This window comes from Coturnix japonica, chromosome 18 (assembly GCF_054131305.1).
Source record: "Coturnix japonica strain WE chromosome 18, WE-NBRP24, whole genome shotgun sequence".
NCBI classification, from domain to species: Eukaryota; Metazoa; Chordata; class Aves; order Galliformes; family Phasianidae; genus Coturnix; species Coturnix japonica.
The window spans coordinates 9,786,310-9,808,862 of NC_140680.1; the positions used below are offsets into that span (position 1 = coordinate 9,786,310).

The 22,553-nt window shown below is 50.0% G+C and overlaps 1 protein-coding gene across 6 annotated transcripts in view; it reads left to right on the forward strand.

Annotated features, from left to right (window-relative positions):
* The window catches only part of SH3PXD2B (SH3 and PX domains 2B), a 58,167-nt gene extending 35,653 nt beyond the window's left edge, over nt 1-22,514 (forward strand). Inside the window, exons 4-15 of one of the 6 annotated variants that reach the window (XM_015876205.3) lie at nt 321-397; nt 2,114-2,205; nt 9,596-9,621; nt 9,983-10,018; nt 13,912-14,046; nt 15,543-15,647; nt 16,334-16,417; nt 17,330-17,447; nt 18,623-18,849; nt 19,069-19,118; nt 19,407-19,532; nt 20,329-22,514. In XM_015876205.3, coding sequence (XP_015731691.2) covers nt 321-397; nt 2,114-2,205; nt 9,596-9,621; nt 9,983-10,018; nt 13,912-14,046; nt 15,543-15,647; nt 16,334-16,417; nt 17,330-17,447; nt 18,623-18,849; nt 19,069-19,118; nt 19,407-19,532; nt 20,329-21,759 — 2,507 coding nt within the window. In that variant the 3' untranslated portion in view covers nt 21,760-22,514. The remainder of the gene's footprint in view (nt 1-320; nt 398-2,113; nt 2,206-9,595; nt 9,622-9,982; nt 10,019-13,911; nt 14,047-15,542; nt 15,648-16,333; nt 16,418-17,329; nt 17,448-18,622; nt 18,850-19,068; nt 19,119-19,406; nt 19,533-20,328) is intronic. The other 5 variants (XM_015876207.3, XM_015876206.3, XM_015876208.3 and 2 more) reach the window with 5 other exon arrangements.
* Nucleotides 22,515-22,553: the final 39 nt, after the last annotated feature.

Sequence of the window (22,553 nt, forward strand, 5' to 3'; positions counted from 1 at the left end):
GTAGACATGTCTACAGACACTTGTGCATGCCAACAGGCAGTATGGTATCAGGCACATGCTCCTCCTTCATTGCCACACTGGTGAGAGGGAGATGAGGATGCACTTTGCTGCTAATTGGTTCCCCTTCTCTACTTAAACACTCTTGCCATTTTAAATATATTTTGTTCTAATATGGGATTTAATGCACAGGAGGGAATGTGCTGTCGGTATGGTGCTTTTTGTGAGATGCACAAGCAAAAGGTCCTGATGCAGTGATTCAGTAGAAGCTGCCCCCAGGCCTTGCACTGACCTTCTCTTTCTGCTTGTCTCTCCCATTTCAGGGAAGATCCTCTTCCGCAGGAGTCACATCCGTGATGTTGCAGTCAAACGCCTGATACCTATTGATGAGTATTGCAAGGTAAGGGAGGATTTCTAGCATCCACCAAAGATGAAAACACCTGTTTTCAGTGTGCTGTGGGGTTACAAGTGAAAAGCATGGAGAGCCAGGACAGCAGATAACAACAGAGTGATGGAGATAGGGTGCAAGGTGAGCTTAGACCTGTGAGATCCAAACAGCATGACACCAGGAAGCTGATGGTGCATGTCACTGGTTGGCTCCAGCCCCCTGTCATCTGAGTCATTAAAATCCACCAGCTCCACACAGACACACAGCAGTAAATTTAATTTTTGAGAAGTGAAGGTCCCTAAGTGAAAAGATGCTGCAGCTGTCTGTTTCAGAATGATGCCATTAATGGTATAAAATATAATGAATCCATTTGACTTAACAACTGGAACATAATGGCTGATGTTATATGACCCACTTAGAGAGCTGCTCTCTCCTCCTCACATTAATGCATTGCCAAGTAAAAAAATGCATACCGAGCCTGGCCTTCTAGTTGCTGCTGTTAACCATAAAGCTGCTGCTGAGCTCAAAGATGGTCATGGGACCAAATTGCTGCAGAGCTGTGGGATGAGCAAAGGGTCAGTTTGAGCAGAGACAGCTTCTCCAGGGCACATTGTGCTGCAGAACTTGGACCTGCAGTCCCAACATGTTCTCCCTGCTCACGTTATTGTTGCAGGGGCTCATGAATGTGCTGGTGAAGAGCAGAAATGCAGAATCTCCCCTGGCCTGCTGAGTTGAGTGCTAAGCAAATCTGTTGTGAACTGCATAGGGAAGATTTTGCTTTCTTGCTGTCCCCTGGTAGAGAAATGGGGTATGTTCAGTCTCTGGGAGAGCCCTGGAAAATGGAATCCGGTGCAGTGAGGTGTATTTGTCTTCAATAAATGACAAAATTGACTTGCTGTGATTCCAACACAAAGCCATCATGGGTTAGACATCATGCTAGTCATGACCTTCTTGTGTTTGTGGCCACAGCTGCGGTAGTCCATTGGCCAGTTGCATCCTGACGTCTTGAAAAATGAGCTGTGGGTCTTGCCTTCTGTCCTCCCATCGTAAGATGTTTTCTGTTATCATCCCCTGCTATCACAGGGTGTGGAGCCTTCTCCACATTGCAGAACTGGGGGAAATTTGGCACGGGAAGGTGTCTCAATCATGGGACGCTTGGTGCTGGGGAGTGGCACCCCCATGGGAATGGCATCCGTGCAGATCCTGTGCTTCTAATAGCCTTTTTCTGCACACAAAAGCCATGGAGTGAGTGATTTTCTCTCTCCTGTCTCTCTCACATGATCTTGTTTGCAGCAGGGCTGTGATTAGTGGTCTGACTGTCTGCTGTGCTGGCAGTGAGTGACAGTATACTGAATGGCTGGAAGGCTTTTGGGGGCCAGCAATTAGGTCAGGATGGAGCCACATCTGATCTGTGCAGTAACCCCAGGGTTTTGCAGATGTGGCTTTGTCTCTGATACAGATTCAGTTGGCCCTCACTCCTTCTGTGACGCTGCTGTGACAGCACATGGAGGGTGAAACGTCTGCTTTGGGATGAGCGCTGCAGCCCTGCTCCATGATTTCAGATCTGCAGCTGTGTGTCTATTTCCCTTTTTACAGTCACCGTTACTGGTGGCTCTGTTCCTTCCTGTGAGCACAGTGCCCCATGGAGCTGTAACCCGCTCCCTGTGCTCCAAGGCTCTTTGCTCAGGTGGCAGTGCTTCACATCACCAGTGTCTGTTTCACCCACAGGCTCTGATCCAGCTGCCTCCCTACATCTCCCAGTGTGAGGAGGTTCTGCAGTTTTTTGAGACCCGACCTGATGACTTGACTCCCCCCAAAGAGTAAGTTGGTTGGGTGCTGCTGCCACTGGGGTGGTGATGAAATACAAATTGCCTTCAGTTTGCCAGCATCCAGGAGTCCGACATCCCTTTAGAGATCCTCCCAGGACTCACAGATGTGGGATTTGGATGCTTTCTTGGGGAGGGAACAGGGGCTGTGCAGCACAGGTGGACGCCCTCACCTGCTTAGCCAACTCCTGGTGTACCATCCCCAGCTGTAAAGTGGGTGCATCGCTCTGGGACCCCATCAAGTGTTGATGTCCCCCCATGCCAGCCAGGTACAGCGCTGCTTTCTGCTTCTAGAATGCTGGTTTCAGAAGCATGGTCAGACTGAAAAGCCTCATTTCATATGGCAGTGCCCAGGCTGGAACTACTAATATCCTCTGCCTCATTCAAGGGTTCTAACATGCCCTCAGCCATGTTTGTGAGCTCCGTCCGTAATCACTGCTGACTTTTTCCATGCAAAACAGAGAATGTTTGCAAGGAATCTCGCGTGCCTTACGCAACTCTGTGTGGTTATAAGTCTTGTGACTATGAGCTGCTTTGGCCAGGAGCCACCCATCTCTTACTAATCACAAGCAGCATAAATCTGAGCAGCTGCTTCCATCTCCTGCTATGCAGCTCTCTCTGTATGCTGCTTGTGACATAACGCGTAGCTCTACTGAAGGTTGAGCAATGGAGGAGGCTTGATTAATTGTGCAAGGATAAGGCAGTAAATTGATTTGACATCATTCTGTATTGAGAGGGTGTGGAGATAGATACTAGGATTTTGTTTTTCTTCTCTGAGCAGGAACATTGAGCCTTTTGGGTCTTTAGGGAAGTGTTATGCTTGTGTGGATTACATCTTCTCTCTGGGTTTTAGATTTTTTTTATATCTGCTTTAATTCCCCCCTTTTTCTGTCCTTGTTTTGCTCTTTTGATTCCCCTTTCTTGGCCTGTTGTCATTCCTTCTGCATCTCACAGTCACTTGATGAGATTGGTCTGAGGGCCCTGCAGCCCATTAACTAATTGCATGTTGTCAGCCAGTCCTCTCATCCATCCTGCCCCACTATTGCTCAGCACTTAACCTGCCTTAATAGTTGTCTCTCAACAAAGACAGCAGCTCAGGGGCAAGCAAGAGACTCAAGAACAACATGAGCTTGTGGGGACGCTGGGTGGGGATTTTCATGGGAATTCACAGCAGATGGAGCTGTTTCAGGGCACAGGGAGCAATAGTCTGAGCCCTATGCAAGAAGCTGATGAGCTGCTTTACAAAAGGAGTTATATACTGAAGTGGCTGGGGTTGGGACACCAGCACACACAGCTGTAGGGTGCCTGTGCTACAGAATTGCTGTATGTTTGGCCAGTGGAACACTGGGTGGATGAGCGGGTGAGGGGCTGCTGAATGCAGCGATGGGATGTGCTGCCTTCCACTGCTCTCCTGGGAGCTGAGGTGGGTTTGCAGTATGTAGAAAGACATAGCAGGTAACTCTCATCCATTTACCTCCAGCAGCAAAACGCTGCAGCATCTCAAGGACGTCTTTGTTGTGTTTCATATCCCAGCCTGAATGCCAGAGGGGTATTTATTAGCTACAATTCAAAATGCTAATTAATAAAAGTCCTTGGCTCTCTCCTCCGGAGAGATTGGTGGGAGCCCTTTCCTGAGCCCTGAGCACTGGCTTGCAGCCAGTGAACCAATAACGGTATGGGACCAATGATGGACGGCTGGGCTGGATCAGACGTGATGGCGTGTCTGGGGTTTGGCCGGATGTCATCATTCATAAAGAGGATAAATACTTTTCTCTGGGAATTTGAAAGGAAGCCAGGCCATGAGAGGAGAAAAAAAAAAAAAAAAAAAAACTGAAAAAAATAAAGCATTAAAAGAAAAATGAAAGGCAGCTTTTATGTTGGGTGGTTGGAAGGTGGGAATGAGGGAGGAAAAAAAGACTGGTCAGCGTGCTTTGTGCCAAGCCAAGCCGCTGCTGATGTGGCACTGTGGCTGGGAGTGTTCCTGTTCCCTGTCCCTTGGTTTCCCTGGCTGACATCTCAGGGCCTGCCCCAGGTTGCAGAGCAGTAGATAATGATGGTGGTGATGGGAGTGTGCCCTTGGGTGCTGCTGGTTGTGTTATCTGCATCATGCTGAGATCTGAAGCCACTTTCAAGAGCTGCAGCAGACTGCAGTCCATGGAGCTGTTTAACTGCAAAAGGTGAATTAGTCCTTGGATCTGGCAGCCTTTGCACTGAAAAGAGGAGGCTGGACAGCCCATGTATCTGAAGCAACTCCTGGGAAGATCCAAGGCTTTCCTTGTGCTCTCCTACAGTGAAGCTTCCATACAGTGTCTACTGGTGTTGAGAAAACCAATGAAAGCCAGTCACTGGTTACTGATGTGAAAGCTGTGGCTTTTCTCAATCTCTCACTCATTTTTTACAACCTCTGGCACTGCTGTTGGCTTGCACGGCGGGAGATAGAGGAGAAGGAGACTGGATGGAGAGGGAAAGAGTCAAATGCATCCTTTTTCCCCACGCTGCTTCCAACTGGGCAATAGATCATAGCTAAAGGCTAAGCTGAGACAGGAGTCTGCAGCGCTAGGGGGGTGGATGAGGGAGGTGAAGCCCTTGCTCCATCCCCTCTGCACACACTCGCCAACTTTCCAGCATCTTCCTGCCCAGAGGGACCACTTCAAACAGGAGTGGGCTGAAGCTGTGGTGTTTCCACTGGCAGAGATGCTCAGTGGCTTTCGTGACGTGGAGCTCTGTCCATCAAGCTCTGGACTGAGATAACTCAAGGAGCCCACAGAGAGCTGCCCAGCGGTGGCTAAAGAGGGGCTGTAATCTGGAGGGATTGGTTGAATTTGGGAAGAGGTGGCTCTGCAGAGCTGGAGTGGGGGAAAGAAAAGAAATGCTTGTGGAATGAGAAGCATAGCAATCTGTGGGGCTGTGGAGTTTTTCTCCCTGGCATTGTATGGAAGCCCTATGAAAGCCATAGTTTCAAAGGAGAAAACTCATCAAATTCCTGCTCACTGCATATCTCAGCAGGTCTGACCGGCAGCAGAATGCTCAGCAGTTGAGGTGGGAAGTTACTCTGTGTGCCTCAACCACACTTTTTCAGTTTCAAGCAGTTTTTAACCACAGCAGAGAACTGCTGGGATAAGGCTGGGGACATCTGAGCTGCTGGGCACAAAGCCACTGCTGAGCCAAGGCATTCAGCTGCTTGCTGCTCACCCACAGGAGCCCAGGTTAACTCTGTAGTGCAGCAAGATCCCAAGGGGCTCTTCAGTAAATGTGTGCATGGTGCGAGTGAGGAGCAATGGGAATGGAGCTCATGGGCTTCCCAGAGCTTTGGAGGTGAGCTCTGGGATGTGAGAGGCATCTTGCAGTAAAGGCTGTTTTCTGTCTGGTAGCTGGGCATTCTGTCCTGTATAAGACACTAAAGGTTGTTGTTCTGAACCAGACACAGTCAGGCTACGGAGGGGGATCTGGGAGCTCTGCTGCTGGGGCAGAGGTCTATAGGAGGTGTGTGGCAAGGAGCTGGGGCACAACCAGATGAGAGCGTGTGCTGCTAATGAGGTTATGCCTGCAGCAAAAGCCCAGCAGCCCTTCATGATTATATTAATGCTAAGGTTCTGGTGCTGGGCAGTGAGGTGGGGGTGGCAGTGTAGTAGTAATGGGTTGCTTCCCACATGCAGACTGATGAGGACTCCAGGCAGTCACTAGCCCCAGTAAATCAGCAAAGGGAGAGCTGAGCCAAAATGAGAGTCAGTGAGATTTGAGAGCTGGTGAGATTTGATTGTGCCAGCTTGTCTCCATATGAGTGATTGAAAGGTCCTGCTTGGGGCCACTGTGCCAGCAGCCATTGGCCGGTGAAAGATTTGTGTTAGGTCCAAAGCACCAGAAGACAGTGCTAGACAAGCGTATTTCCAGCACTGCAGTAGAGAGCAAATCTGTTGTTTTGCCTTATTTCCATAAATGTGAAGAACAGACTCATAACCGGTGTCTCCCCCAAAGAAGTCTCCTTCCTTCATGCTTCCCTGGAGCTTTTCACCTGCTTACCTTTTCCAGTAATGGAGCTGTCCCAGCAGCAAAAGCTTTCCTCATCATGCTTGCATAGTGTCTCAGGGAATGTGGGCTTGAACTCCTGAGCAGGGGTTTAACAGAAAAAGGAGAGCTTAGGTCCCTGCTGTAGGATGCAGTGGTCGTCCCATGTAGGGAGCCATCCCTTTTGCCCATAAACTCAAGCTCCCTGAGTTGACGGATGTTGGTTTGGATAAGGATGTTTGTTGGCTTGTGGCTTTTGAAGCGTGTCCTGCTCTCCAGACAAATTACAGCTTGTATAAGGAACTGTTTGCTTTGCGGTCCTGCTGGTGCCTACGTGCAGATTCACCAGGAGCTCAGGCTAGATCTCAGCTCCAAAATAGTGGTCTGTGTCATTCTCGGCTGAGAACTGTTCATTCCAGGTGACAGCAGAAAGAAATAGCAATGGGTTTGAAGCTACTATGCATAAACATGGCTTGCTGCATCACAAGCTCCCTCCATGAACAGAGCACTTGATTTTCTGTGCTTACAGGGCACAAGGCAGCCTTCTGAGCCCTCAGGTTTGGCTCAAACAGCTCTCCAGCAGTTAAATACAAGAGCGGTACTGGCACTGCAGCCTGGGAGGGGGGTCTCATTCAGTGGAGCACTTGCTGAACATCAGCTCTCTTAAACAAAGCCTTGTTGTCCCCCAGTTCTCAACCTGTCTTGCTTGCATATACCTTGCTAAGACTTCTAACATCTCTATGCTTGCTGAATACTTACAAGCTGAGCTGCCTCCTGAGAGTTATTTTGATGGCAGTGCTGTGTTATAGAAGGGCTTATTATTATTTACAAGAAATAGACTTTTCTTCAGGAAATGTTTTCTTGGAACAGTGACTTCAGACCTATCTCATTTTGCTTGTTGACTGTGGGCTGCATGGTTGGCATTGCAGCAGCTGGAGTTGCCACCCTTGTGTTTGTGCTCCACTGTCCCTCTCCCGCTTAGCTGTAGCTGTGGGGCAGCATGGGCAGTGCTGAGGTCTGCAAGTGCTGTGTTGTGCCAAGGCCTTTGTCCCCACACCCTGCCATGGGATCTTCCTTCTGTGAGTCTGTAGTGGAAATGCTAAGTCGCAGCCTGAAGCAGTGATGGAGCACCTGGTAGAAAGGCAGGGCCAACCCAGGGGAGCTCAGGTGCACACAGGTCAGCCATGTGATCTAAGGGATGGAACCAGGATCCACCCCTTCCCAGCCCTCATTTAAGGGTTGGCAGTGGTGCTGAGGGCATCTCTTACTGGAGATCCTTTTCTACCTGAGACTTTCTAAAGGTAAGCAGCTCTTTTGCGTCTTTTCTGTGTCCATAGCTGCTGTGTTTGGGCTCCTTCTCGTTTGCTGTAGCCATAAACTTTACCACCCTGCTATTATCATCCTGTTATAGCATTACAGAGTCCCACCCCAAGGCAGGCTCTGCTGCATGCCCACTGCAGAATCACCTCTGTGTTGTGCAGCCACCAGACCCCAGCAGTTGCTTAAAGTCAAGCAAGCTTGTAGCAGCTCTTCTCTAGGCACTGTCATAGCTTTCCTGGTTTTGTAATTAACATTTCATGCCTGAGGTACAACCTTAGAAGCCTGCAAAAACTTTCAGCATCCACAACATCCTGACGTAGGAGATAAACACCTTACACCTACGTATTGCTTAAGAACAGTCTGCTGTTTTGGTTTCAAACCTGCCTGCCTGCAGCCTTGTGCTCCTCGTCTCCTTCCTATCAGTGGCTCTAGGGAGGTGCTGCCTGATGCACTGTGGAAGATTGTGATGGGAATATTTTCATATATACACATTTTATACATATAAGGAACATTAAAAGTATTTACTCATCCTAAGTGTTCTCTGTTAGTAAGTTTTCTTTAAGGATTGCACTTGGGGATTATTATGCTCCTGAAGGATGCTGAACTGAGTCTGCTGCACCGTAATGCTACTTGTCTCAGTGTTTTAAGTGGGATTCCTATTACACAATAACCCATGTTTTCAGTGTCCCTGACACTGCTGGAGAACTCTCCTGGGTGTTACCTCTTGGAGAGCTCTGTGTGGCTGCTTGATGTTGCCATCATTATAAGCTGGTACCTTGTGCCTGTGCTGTGTCTGCCTGGTTCATACACACACTGTGGTGTGGGTGAGAGCTAAATGAGTTTCCCAGCAGCAGGCAGCCTTTCCCTCTCTGCTTGGAGGCATCCATTTCCAGGAGGCTGTATGTGCACTCTGCTGTATGCCTTTCTCCAGCCCATGGGAAACAGAGCAGGAGGAAATGCTGCTGGCAATCTGTCAGAGTTTCCTGTCCTGTCTGAGTTCTTGTGCCCTCTGGGGTGGTGGGCTGGTGTTCAGAGCTCTGTCTCTTTGTATCTGTGCCAGTAGCAACCCGGCAGCAAAGTGAAATTGCAGCTCCTTCCTTGCCCCCTCACCCAGACAGCGAAAGGAAGCAGGGGGGTGAGTTACAGCAATAAGCTTAGCAGATGTCAGGGAAAAGCAGCAGCCCTTCCCATCAGTGCAAGGATGCAGTGCCCACCTGCCACCTCCAGCATTCTTTTTGTCGCAATATGGAGCGCTACAGTTGGAGCTGTGGACAGGACTGGTGTATTTGTTTGGGTTTCAGCCTGGTTTGGTGCCTTCGTTTGTTGTCTGTGGTTGTTTAAGGTTTGTCTCAGTGCCGATTTTCTTGGGTTTATTTGCTTTTTAATCATGAAATACTCCAGATTTTATTGTGTCTGAAGAGGGCTGTGCCCAGTGTGTGAGGCTGTCCAATGGCCGTGTTTCTTGCTGGCACTCTGGTGACAAAAGGGACACAAGACCTCTGGTTTCATCTCATCAGTGTGGCCAGTGCTGTCCATAGTGCCTCCTTGTGCCTGTGAATAGCTCCTGCTTTGTGTTCATCCTTTCAACACTACTTTGAGGCATAAATGCTCACCCCTTCCCCAGCCCTGCTCCCCATCCTTGTCCCAAGGAGAGGACACGAAGCACCTTCTGTATTCCACTCTTGATATTTAAAGTGGTGTTTCACTTCTGTGAGAGCTGTGGGCTATGCTGAGGGGGTTTGGGTTTCCCTTGCTCCCGACTGCTGCCAAATCATCCTGCTCTGCATGTCTTTTCTGAGTGACATCTGTCAGAGCAAGCCACTGAGGATTCGGACCAGTGGCTGAGCTTCACTCTGGGGAAGGGAAAAGCATTAAATTATTCAGTGAGAGGGAGAGAGGTGCAAGGCTGGTTTCTGGCCCATGGGGATGTTAGCTGTTGTGAGGGAGGTCAGTAGCACTGCTGGGACCAGCATCACTGTGCTGTCCTGCATAGGTTTCCTGTGGCAAAGAGCCCAGCTGTCCCCATTGCTCTTCTGACGCTCTTCCTTCTCTTTTTCAGGGAGCCCATTGGAAAGAAGAGATCTGGTAAGCATTCCTCCCCTCTCCAGTTTCACCATCTCCTCCTTCCACCCGCAGCCTTGGCCACTTGGTACTACGCAGGGGTCTAACCCCATGATGGGTGCTGCTGCCAACCCTCATGGGGCTCCCCAACTCTCCATGCCCCATCCCTGCCTCCTGGTGTGCTTCCAAAGAGGGGATGGCATTGAGGACATGAAGGCTGAAGTTCCTCATTGCCCCTGCAGGCATCCCATGGAGGGATGGGGTGGCAGGTGCCTGCAGTTCTCCCCATCTGCTCATTCATTGAGTCATACCACTGCAGTCAACCCCACCTTCATGTCCCTCCTCCCTTCACAACGTGTCTCCCCTCATTTTGTTCCTCCATCAGGGTTTATCCAGAGAACGACCTCTTTCCTGCAGAGAGGTAGTAACCGCCGCACGCTCTTTGGGCCTTGCTCTTGCTTTGCCTTTTGCTGTGGGGCACCTGCTCTGTCTGGGTGGGCAAGCCCCTTGCATCAGCTGTCACATCCCCATAGCTTTCTATGGTGGCTGGCGGACACAGGGTGGTAGCAGTGATGAGGTGCAGCGGGCACAGGGCCATGTCACAGCCTCAGGTGAAGGATAGGGTGTTGTGTCCAGCCCGTAGTGTGTGGCCACAGTGCTCTCAGACCTGAAGGAGCCTCTGAGCTGTGAGGTGACCACCATGGGGCTGCAAGTCTCCTGGTGCAGCAGCACTTTCTGCTTCAGGGTTGCACCAGGTTGGGAAACCTTAGGGTGGATGGATGGATCTGGGATGCTCTGCTCCTCAGGAGAGGGGCATGTCTCTGAAGGCCCCTTGGTTGGTGGGTTTCAGTGGTTATCTGAGGGCATCTTACAGCTGCAGGAATTACAAAATGGCACCAGGATCTTTGGAAAGGGAAGCCTGAGCTGTGGCTGAATGAAGTTGCTGCTGAAATAGCTGTGTGATGGTTTTTGAGTCTGATTTTGCTGTATAAGCAAATTTACTTATAGATGGGTGGGTTTCTCTCTAAGACAAGAGAAAAAGAACAGGGAAGACTTGAAGACTGAATTCCACCTTCTTTTCTGTTGGATCTGGTTCACATCCCTCCCTCGAGAACTGCTGGCATCCCAACCTCTTACTGAGACAAGTTGTAGGATGCGTGTGACAGACAGATGTTGTCTGCTCCAGTGGTGGCTCCTGGTTTTGCTCTGTTCTTCTGGGCTAGTTGTAGCTGGGTGATCTCCTGACTGGCTAACAGGGGGCTGCCAGTCATGATTAAAACCTTTGGATAACATCTCAAACAGCTGCAAGGTATGTCTGGCAAAGCTGGGCCTTGCAAGGGTTCTCACAAGCCTTTTGCAAGCACAGGCAGCAGTTTTCACACTAGCTTTCTCCTGCTGTGTTGGTCTGTCTTACATGGCATTGACAGAGGAGATGTGCTGAAGGTTTTGCTTTAAGCCGAGTTATTCTTTTCACTGTGAGCCCATGTGGTGGCAGAGAGAGGCATTTGGCTGTGGGTGGGATGAAAACAGGCTGTGCTTTTTTCCCCCCCATCTCCTCTCTTTTGATAGAGCAGAGGTAAAATAAAGACACAGAATCCCTTGTCTTGGAAATGTCTTTGGTGTGATGGCTCAGTGGGAGCGTCTGCTGGGTAAGGGAGGGGTCCCTTCCCTCTTGCCCTGTAAGCATGGTTGGCAGATGACACAGTGATGTTGCTGAGGGCAAAGAGAAAATGCTTTTTGGGGTGCTGTTTGCTTAGCACCACTGAGAGAGGGAATGGAGAGTTTGGGTAACTCCCAAGCCAGAGCCCTGTCCTGGCAGGATGGGATGCAGCGCTCCGGCACTAACACATAGTTTGGCTGTGGCATATGAACAGTAAGCATCAGAGAAAAGTGTCTGTGTGCAGTAACCCTGCAGCACTGCCAATGGGGGGGTTGGCTGCTCTTCTGGGAAGGTCAGTGCTTCTGAGCACCTGGCAGGTTGCACAGTGGGTTGAAGTGCTGCCCACAGCCTTCCATGAGGACCAGGAGGATGGAGGGATGTGTGTGGCTGTGGGGAGGCCCAGAGAGCGGGATGCACATGATGTTAATTGGTGAGTGTTATTTCCTGTTTATTCCCCATAGTCTGGAGCTTCAGAGACCAATTTGGCTGACTTAGGCATGCCTGATAGCGATCGTTGTAATCAGTCATAGGAGGACCATTCTAAAACTCCATAGTTTCTGGCACTATTTTAGATGATTACGTTTATCCCAATTTAAGAGACTAAGTCTGCCCATAAATAGGATGTTTTATTGTTAACCTGACTGTGTATTTTTGTGGTTGAGGATGATTATGCCAGGTGAAAGCACTCCTCAAATTAACTCCTACTTCTTCCTCTGAGCTTGGTTTACCAGTTGTGTTGCTGGTTTAATAGGTACATTGGAGGATCCAGAATTGCCTGCTGAAACTACAAATAGCCTCAGAGCACTGTTGGTAATTACGGCTGGGGAGGCAGAAAGGAGAGTATTTCTCTCTTCCTGTAGCTGCTATTCTGCCTCTCCAGGGCTGAGTAAATCCTCTGATCACTATAAGCACAAACCTTTAATTGAGTTGGTAAAACAGATAGTCTCCAAATTTCTGGCTTTCTCCACTCCCTTTAGGGGCCTATTTTTTGTTTGGTGCCCCACCTCTGGGTTATGACATTCATAAGCTTTCATTAGTGGTAAACAGATCCTTTGTGCTTGACCAGCTCACCTGCAGCTTTGCAGAGAGCTGTTTATAGCAGAAGGGCATGGACAATTTGCCTTTTCTTCCTTTAACAAGGCTGTCCTGAAAAAAGACATAGTTCATTTAAATCTTGGTTGTGGTCATTCTTACTCAGGACCAGTTTGAGAGGTGGTGACCTGAGGGAGCAGAGAGTTCCAGCACTGCAATTAGATCCCGTCCATCTGTACTCATCCCTCTTGCTCTGCTCATTGTAGGATTGTACCCTGCAATATGTTCCATGATAGGAAAGATCTCTGACCTCTTAGGTGATGGGGAAGCCGTTGAGTCCTCTCGTAGTCTAGCAATGTGGAATTATCTTCCTTCTGGCACCCTCCTGAGCTTGGGAGGTCACTGATGTATCTGCCATGCTCTGGCATTCAGAGAACAGCAGTGATTTCTGCCTCTGATCCACAACTGGAGGCCCCCACAGCCCCAATAAGTCTGTCTTAACAGCTACACTCAGGAGTGTGAGTCTTCCATGTCACTTGTGCTATAATAATTAATACTGCTCTATTTCCAAAGCACTTGGCAAATATTAATTAATTTTTACTGCACCTGGGAGAGTTGGGTAATATAACAGTATCCTCAGCTGGCAGGCTGTGAAGCTGCAAGGCAGAGTGCTGCACTGGAGGCTTGGGACAGCAGGGAGAAGAATACAGGCACTTCTGACACCTTTTTGCTCCTCAGAGGCTTTTGCAGACAGATGGGCAAGTGCTGCCTGTGCTCTTGAGTAACTCTGCTGTGTGCAGAGATGAACATAAGGGTGTGTTTTTAAGGCAGAGTTCGACTGGACTTAAAAGCCCTTTTATAGCGATGCCTTGGTAAGTGATGCCAAGCAAAGGGTGTGGGTCCGTATTCAGAGCACTCTCCTAAATGAAAACGTGTTTGGAAGGTATAAATGATCGCTGCCTTCCTGTGCCCGGCTGGTCCCTCACCTTAGCCTGCAGTGCCACCTTCAGCCTGGCCAGGTCGGCACAGCCAGACAGGGCTCCCTGGCTGCTTCCATCCCTATCAGGTGTCAGGTCCCTTACTGGCTCAGGGCACGCTCTGCTTTCTGTGTATCCTGTCTGTCTGCCCCTAATGGGGCATTTCTTCTCAGTGGACATGGAATTGGGATCTTCTGCAGGAGCTGAGCAACGTTACTGGAATAAAAAGCTGAGACAGCAGATCACCAGTAAGACATGAGAAGGGCAGTGATGGGGCTGCTGCTGTGCCCTGCAGATGCCCTTCTGCCCGGGTGTGCAGGTGTTCAGCCAGGAGCAGCAGAACTCTGTGCAGGCTGTGTGTGCTGAGCTTGGTCTGAGCAGGTCCATGTGCTGGTCCTATGGTGGTGGGCTCGCTTGGATGGCTCTATGTGTGTGAGCAGGAGGTGGGAGCAAGTGCAGGGCCTCACCTGGCTGTACCCATCTCACCTGGCTGCTGGGTTGGTCCCTCTCCTCACTCTGCCCAAGCCTCTGACTCACATCTCTCACGCTGGGGTGCCCGGTGTGTCCCGGAGTTGCTCGGGAGTGGTGTTCTCAGGAACTGCTGCTGACCTCGGCACGTGGCCGGGTTCTTGTCCCCCTGTGCAGGAGCTGACTCTGCCTCGGTCGATCCCTTGGTGCTGGAGCAGTATGTCGTGGTGGCCAACTACCAGAAGCAGGAGAGCTCCGAGATCAGCTTGTGCGTGGGCCAATTGGTGGATATCATTGAGAAGAACGAATCAGGTACAGAGAGCCAGGCTTGGCAGAGGGCTGCAAGTCTGCTCTGCACCTCAGAGCAGGGACAGGAATAGCAATCCTGTACTGTCAGTGTCTCCTTTAATAGGAAAGGAAGTGAAACAGCCTCAGGGCACCTCACAGGGATGTCCTTGGATGGTCAGCTTAGGTAGAATGTAAAGGAAGCTTCAGTCTTCTGGATTTCTGCATGAATATGGACTGGACTTAAGGATTCTCTCTAAAGGAAGGGTCTGATTACCTGCTGTGCTCTATGTGTCATCCATCTTTTACGCTCTAACTTTATTCTTCTTAGTGCTGAGAAATGTGGCTGATGGGTTCTTTGGCCAAAAGGCAGTCCCAGGGCTGGCAGGCTGGTTTTGCAGATAGGGGATGCTAACCATGGAAGAAGCTGCAGTTCCTGCCCACCTCCAGAAGACAATGCTGTACAGCACTCAGCCCTGGCACAGGGGCACCCAGCCCAGCCCTGTGCTTGCTACGGCTTCAGCAGGCTCTTACCCTCTGCAGAGGGAAGGTGTTATGTCATGGGTCCACCTTCTGGAGTTCATTGAAAAGGGGAGTTTATTTTCTGAAGTGAATACAAGTTGCTGAGGGAGTTTAAAGGTAAATTATGAAAAATGATTTATTTTAAAATTCCTGAAAACCCATCCCAAGAGGATTAATTGAACCACCAGCTTTTGGAGAATGAGAAAAATAAGAGGAACCCTAAAGCAAGTGAAACCTATTAGCACAGCCAATTGAACAGGTATGGCAAATCATTTATTTATGAGATGTCAGCTCTGATTTTTTCCCTTCCATACAGGTAGCTGCTGCTTCCCTCCCTGACAATCTAGTTGTCTTTCTAAATGGCTCGCTGGTGGGATTCTGAGAATAATGCCTGGTTGTTATTCTTCCCTCTGAAGACACAAACAGCCTGTGCTTCTCATAACTGAGGAGCATGCATTTATTTTGATTGGGCACGCAGGGTGGCCCAGGATTGCTATGGCCTCTGTGGAGCTGGCCAGGTTTCCACTGGGAGAGCTCACGTTTTAATCCTGCATTTGCTCTTAGCTTTTAAAATTTGCTGTTTCCACAAATGTAAAGAAGGTGAGAGCACAGCAGGAGTCAGTTATCGATTTGCAGACAGTGTATTCATCTCTGCTAATTAGACTGGGTTTGCTGACCCATGCTGAGGGAAAATGAACCATGAAGGGGGGGAAAAAAAAGGAAAGCAAATGAGGTGGCTGGAGTCATTCAGCTCTGAGTCTGTCCTGGTTTTTGTGGCTGTGGGGAGGGAACCATGCACATAGATACTATAAAGCTGCAATTCTCCTTCGCTGCTGTCTGCATTGCTATTCAGATAACACATGGCTCTGTTGCTTTGGGGTGATCTCAGCCTCTCTTGTGTCAGCATGGAGGGGGCAGAGCCCCCCAGACTCACAGTTGGTAGGAAGGGATATGGATTTGGGTTGCTGCCCTTGGCTGAACAGCTGCTCTTTTCTTCCCAGGCTGGTGGTTTGTGAGCACATCAGAGGAGCAAGGCTGGGTGCCAGCGACCTGCCTGGAGGCCCAGGATGGCGTCCAGGATGAGCTCTCAATGCAACCAGATGAAGGTAAGTAAGAGGTGGCTGTAGACAGCTGTCCCAGCTTCTCTCTGTTGTGCCAAGTGGCTTTCAGGACTATAAGGTTCTGTCTGACCTAGTGAGAAAAGCCCTGGGAGGAACAAAGGCACAGGCGCTGCATTTACATCTGCCCTTAACAGTCCTACCTATGCAGTGCTGTACCAGGAGTGAGGCTGGTGGATATTTGCAGTATAAATGCTGCCTTTTCTGTTCTCCTAGAGGAGCTGAAGGCGCCTCCTGCAGGCAATAACCAGCCCTGCCATCACATCTCCTTTACTCCCAGGGAGCGCTGAAGAAGGAGCAAAGGTCCTATGACAATTCCTGTCTTCTAATCTCATGCAGAAAGCAAGAGAATACATGAGCTCGTGTTGTGAGAATAGCAAAGTTGCAGCTTTTCTGTGCAGTAAAACTGTCTACAGTAAATCCAAATCACTCCTGGAGAACACATCCTTCCCTTTGATCACTGTATGCTCAGAGCAACTCTGTAGATTGCTCAGCCCCTTGCTTGGGGAGGTAGAGGTGGGAGGAGGGCTCAAAATAGGGTGGGCCCCTGGCAGGGTCCCAGTGGGTTCAGTCTCTGCAACTCTGTGGTGTCAGCCCTATCTCCTCTTAGACCTGAAGTGCTGTCTCCTTATGTCCTCTCTTATCCTCCTGCTTCCCTGACATGCTCTCCCCAGTCCCATGGAGATACTGGTCCCTTCCCAGGCATGTTGGTCGCCGTCGGACTCTTGGGGACTTGTACACAAGTGGATGGGGTCAAGGTGGACTTTGTAGAGATGTGTTTTGGCTGTGTTTGTTTTGTGCTTGGAGCCTTGTTGCGTGCATGTTTGATTGCTTTGCATGTGATGAACTTGGCTTGTGTCAGTGCTTGGTAGACGCTGTACATGCTCCTCAACCTTCTATCAGGTGCATTCATGTCTTCTACTCTTTACTCTGCCAGCTAATCCTTCTAACATTTTTAGGCTTGTTTTGGGTACACAAGCTGGAGTTCCTGCTTTCTCCCAACACATTTATGCAGATTTCGTGCAACTGCTGCATTAAACCCTGCATGAGCAGTCCCTGCTGTGAGCCATGGCTCTGGTGTTGGTAGCTCATCTGGCACCAAGAGAAGAGCCTGTCTGGTTGAGCTGAATGGGACAGGATGTTTTCTGCTCTAATTCACTTGCACAAAGTGGGTGAGGAATGAGATCTTCCTACAGTTCTGCTCTCCGTGTTGATGAGAGTCGTAATTGCTTTCCCTCCATACAAGGGGCTAATACTGGAAGAACTGTATGTGTAAAAGAGAAAAGGTCTGGCTGTCCAGTTTGGATGTCTTTTCTAGCCCTGGAGGACTACGTTTTTGGGAGCAGTAGCTATATGGGAGAGCAAAGGCAAAAAGCAACTGGAAATGGAAAGCTTGAGCAATGCATGACAGGGAAGAAAGGAAAACAAGGGGCACTCAGTGCCTCCTCAGGCTGGCTGTCAGTGTTTCTATGAAAGTCACAAAGCTTACATTTCAAAATGCATCCAAGTTTCTTTTGTCATACATTTCACTGACATTTCTCTTCCAAATGGTTGTGTATCTTCGTGTGTTTGCACCTATAAGAATTGCAGTTCATAGAAAGCACGTAACCACTGATAGAGCTCAGCTTTCTGTAGAACGTATCTGTGAAACTGCTTTTTCTTTCCAACAGAGGAGAAGTACACGGTTATTTACCCATATACCGCCAGAGACCAGGATGAAATGAACCTGGATAAAGGAGCCGTGGTGGTGGTGATCCAGAAGAACCTGGAGGGCTGGTGGAAAATCAGGTGCTGTCCCTGTGTCTTGCACTTCACTGACGATGCAGGCTATGTGAAGCATATACCATCTGAGGGCAGAATAGCAGAACTCATTTCTCTCCATCACTACGTATTAGAGTTAACTGAAATTCAGGGCTTCAGCCAAGTGTAGTTGTGGTTAAACATCTTTTAAAATCCCCTGGTTTCCTGTGCTGAGGAGGTGGACTGCATCACAGCATCACATGCCCCAGCAGCACAAAGGGAAGCGGTATAAGGGCATTAATGTTACATCTTGCCTCGCTGATTGGAAAAGCAGCAAGCGTCCTGGAGGCAGGCTGGATCCTCTGGCTGTGTTAGGAGGTTCCTGTGGAGAAGAGCCATTCTCTGGGCCAGTTCTGCTGTGTACAGGGTGTGCTGAGGCCAAACGCTCCCAGTCATCCCAAGCAGATACTTGTTTGCTCCCGGAAGCTCATTTCCGCTTCTCTGTGATCATGCAAACAGCTGGACTTGAGCAGGGTGGGAGCATATGCCACCATTTTCTTAACCTTACGCTGAACTTGTGGTATTGGCAGCAGCAGAGGCCCAGAAAAATGTCCATTGACTGTTTGAGCGCAGGAGAGCTGCCACGAGAGCTCTAAAGGCAATTACAAGCTCAGGAGCCTGTGCCATCTGAGCATAGTGGCTGTAGCTCAGCCAACAGGAGAACCTTTGACGCTGGCGCAAGACCCTTGAGCATGGCAGGAAAGCTCCAAGGATGTGGTTTTTCAATCAGGTCATGGGCTGGTTTTTCTCCTACAAAGTGCAGATGTAGAGCAGGGAGTGGATCCAGGCTGTGTTTCATCCAGCAAACAGGTACATCAATCTTAACGGCAGAGCCCTCTGGTTTTCCCCTTTGCTTCCCCTGCCAGTGCATTTCATTCCTGAACTGGTTCCATTGCTGAGATGAAAAGGAACTTGGGCTTCATGCTGCTCCCAACCCTCAGCCCTCTGGCTGCAGTCATTGCTGCAGCTTTCCAGGTGCCCAGGGGACACAGAGCCTGATTCTGAGCAAGTTCATTTCACCCAGGTCATTGCTTGTGTTAGGATCTGACCCTGGGACACGTGGTGGCCCTGTGCTGCTGCAGTGCAGTGGGTTGGTTGCTCCACTGTGCAGGCTTGTGGTGGTACTATGGCTCCATGCAGTGACACTGCCATTGTCACCGCAGGTACCAGGGCCAAGAAGGCTGGGCTCCCGCCTCCTATCTCAAGAAAGGGAATGGAGAGATGTTCTCACAGAAGCTGGGGTCTGGCTCCTCCACTCATTCCTGTGCCTTGGATCTGGATGGCATCTCCCGGCAGCAGGTCGTCACCAGCCGAGAGAAGGATGGGCTCCCTGGCCAGAGGGATGGGAGGTTTGACAACCGTCCCCTGCCCAACGCTGACATCCGCCGCAGTAAGTGGTGGGTTGGGAGGATGCTGGTGGTGACTGGGTGTCAGTGCAGCCTTTCCTGCATGCTTCCAAGCACCATAGCACAAAAAGAAGGCAGAAAGCTCTGCAGGAAGGTCTCAAGGTGGCGCTGCCTTTCTGTTCCCTTTTTTCACTCCCCTTTTGGAAAATCTTATGGAACCAAAAGTTAGACCCTCAACAGCATCTGAAATTCTTCCTTCACAGAGTCACCGAAGATGAGGCAGAGACCCCCTCCTCGCCGAGATCTCACTATAGTAAGTGTATTCTGAGCCCTCCCAGAGGCTTGGAGACCTGAAGAGGGGAGGTATCGTATATGATACCTCATTCTTGTTTGTTCTCTTTGTTTTTTTTTAAAGTATCTGCTTACTGTTAAAGTCATCACTGGAGAGAGAATACTGGGATAGTCAGTCCCTGCTTTGGACCAGTGCAGCTATTCCTGCTACCAGGCTACCTGGTTGCTCTGCAGGCTCTTGGTCTGTGCACACATTGTGGTTCTACAGAAGGTACAACATACTGATGGGTTTTGTTTTTTCTTTCCATAGCCACGTGGTCTGAACCTGCCTAAGCCTCCTGTCCCTCCTCAAGTGGAAGAGGAATATTACACCATTGCTGACTTCCAAACCACCATCCCTGATGGCATCAGTTTCCAGGCAGGAATGAAAGTAGAGGTGAGTCTGTTGCCTGTGTTCCTCTTCACTTCCTGATTCCCATTGCTCTGGGAGCTCTTCTAGGCAGGAGCTCCCTTCACAGACAGAAAGTGCCACAGTGTTCTGGGTGGTAACCCCACAGCAGGAGAGAAATGTGAGTGAACTTTGGAGTCCCTGGGGTAAAACTATACAATACTATATAGTATATATACTATAGGAGGTATAGATGGCATTCTGTTTCTTATTTAGGTCAGGTGTAACACTAAAAGCCCAGAATTGCTTACTTGGCATAGCTGGTTTTGCAGACAGAATCCTTGTTGTAGATGTGAGTTTGCTTTTCATACACTGTGCATTTCCTATGGGGATTTTTCTTCTATGGTTGCCCTGCTTTGCTCATCCCATGTCCCAGTCCCATTTCAGGAGTACACTGAGCCTGCTGGCTGCTGTTCAGTGCAGTGACATTGGGTTGATCGCTCCAACAGTGCCGCACAGTGGCCACTGCCAGCACCCAGCATCCCAGCTGTGTCTGCTGTAGCATCCTTGACTGTAGCTATTTCAGTCCTCAGTCACACACATCCCCTTAGCAGGATTCCCTCCTGTTTGGATACCAGTCATGTTTTTCATGCTGAGCTGAACATGCAGTTGAAAAAAAATTGTTTTCTGGATTTTCACATGATTATACGGTATTTGGATATCAAGTTAGGGAGGCAAAAGCCTCAAATGCGTGTGTCACTCTGATGTTATTTCAGAGATACCAAGCATCCCCTTTTTCACAGAGTGCATGAGTGAACAACTGAGGTTTCCTTTCCTCCTGCAGGTTATCGAGAAGAACCTGAGTGGCTGGTGGTACATTCAGATTGAGGAGAAGGAAGGCTGGGCCCCTGCTACGTTTATTGATAAATACAAGAAAACCAGCAATGCATCCAGGCCCAACTTCTTAGCTCCGCTGCCCAGTGAGATGGCCCAGCTCCGGCTGGGTGATGCTGCAGCAGAAAGCAGTGCCACAGAGGAAGCAACGGGACCGTGCAGGCCTCTACCAGAGGCTCCTCCTAATGGCATGGATTGTGGTTTGAAGAGGACCAAGGACTGGAAGGGGAAAGAGGCTACTGAGAGCGGGGACCTGGCCTTCACTTGTGGCTATGAGGAGATCTCAGACCGGGATATGGAGGAGAAGCCCAGCCTGCCACCCAGGAAGGAGTCCATCATTAAGTCAGAAGGAGAGTTGCTGGAGAGGCAGAGGCCTCCCCCAAAGCCTCCAGGCATGATTTTGCCCATGATCCCCCCGAAGCAGTCAGCAGCTCCAAAAGACAGCAAGAAGCCAGAGCTGAAACCTGAGAAGGGCAAACTCTTCCAGTTGAAGAACGAAATGGGGCTGGAATGCGGACACAAGGTGTCGGCCAAGGAGGTGAAGAAGCCAAACCTCCGTCCCATTGTCAAGCCAACCAAGCCAAAAGCTGAGCCTATGGAGGACAAGCCTGAGCCGATCACTCAGAACCCCTTCTTGAAGTCAAGACCTCAGATCAAGCCCAAACCTGCCGCAGCCCCTCGGACTGACCCTCCTCCAGCTGATGACAAACTGGACATTTGCAGCCTGCGGAGCAAACTGAGACCTGCCAAGTGCCCAGAGAAGCCCCCTGAGCAGGACACCGCAGCCAGCGAAAGCTCCTGCAGTAACCCTGCAGTTGCCCCAGAGGCTTCTGGAAGGTTTCAGGAACGACTGAGCATGGAGAGCAAAGCCCTTCCCAAATCCCCCCCGGGTCCAGCTGTTGTCCCAGCTGCTCGAGATCCTGCACCGCAGCGCCCAGTTGTGCCACCCCGCCGGCCTCCACCACCCAAGAAAACAACGTCTCCTGTTGCCATCTCTGCACCTGAAGCCAGGGCATCCCCACTGCCAGGGAGGCCCATGTTGGTTCCCCCCAAAGCCAGACCCTTCCTGTCTGCCGCCATCCAAGACGAAGCCAAAGTGAAAAGCAGCGTCAGCCCAAAGGTAATATCCAAAGCAGTGGAGAGAGGGGAAGGCAGGGAGAGGACGTCAGCCCCCTTCTCCAACCCGGATGTCTCCAAGGAAGCTCTCTATGTGGCAGTGGCAGATTTTGAAGGCGACGAGGAGACGAACAGCTTTAGAGAGGGGACTTTGTTTGAAGTGCGTGAGAAGAACAGCAGCGGCTGGTGGTTCTGCAAGGTCCTGACTGGGGGGCCCTGCTGGGAGGGCTGGATCCCTTCTAACTACCTGCGGAAGAAGCCATAGCCTGTCCTGTGTTTACACGGTTGGAGGTTCCCTGTTCTTCCACCTGAATATTTAATTAGCATCTTAATTTATAGTTTTCCATAAGGCTGGCTTTAAAAATAATAATAATTGAAATCCCATACATTCCAGCTGATGCCCCTCTCCCAGCTGTGGGCTCCCTCCCACTGCCCTGAGCTTCTGTTCTCTCGGCCTGGCAGGGCAGCCCTATGCCTGGAGTACAGGGGCCAGCACAGTTCTCCATGCTGGGGAGAGCCTTGGTAGATGGGTTTTGCCACCTGTACAGGGGATTCAAGAAGCAGCATCAGCCAGTTTGGTTTGGTATCAGTGAAGGAAATGTGGCCTCGTGGATAGATGTGCTTTTCACAGAGGCTTGGCGTCATGCTGTATGTCATATTGCTTAGTCCACGTGTATAGCGGAGTCATATAGGAGATGTGGCAACTAGAGGGGACTGTTGCTCAGAATGGTGTGTCCCCATAGCTCTGCATGCATGTGCAGACATGAACACACACTGGAGGCACTCCAGGCTCTGCTTTGCTTTCCCCTGCACAAGCAATGGGACAGTCCCATGGTCCCTCCCCACTCCATGATGACAAGTGTTAACTTAAACATCCTCCTGGTGGGAAAAAAGAATAAGAAGGGAAGAAAAAAAAAAAGAAGAAACACGTACAGGTGGCAGGTCCTCTCTGCTGACCCAGGGCACGATGCAGACTGTACCTTGCCATGTTACAACCAAACAAGAAGTGTTTTGCTTCAGTAGCTGAAGAATACTATGCAACGCACAGAGGACCAGAGT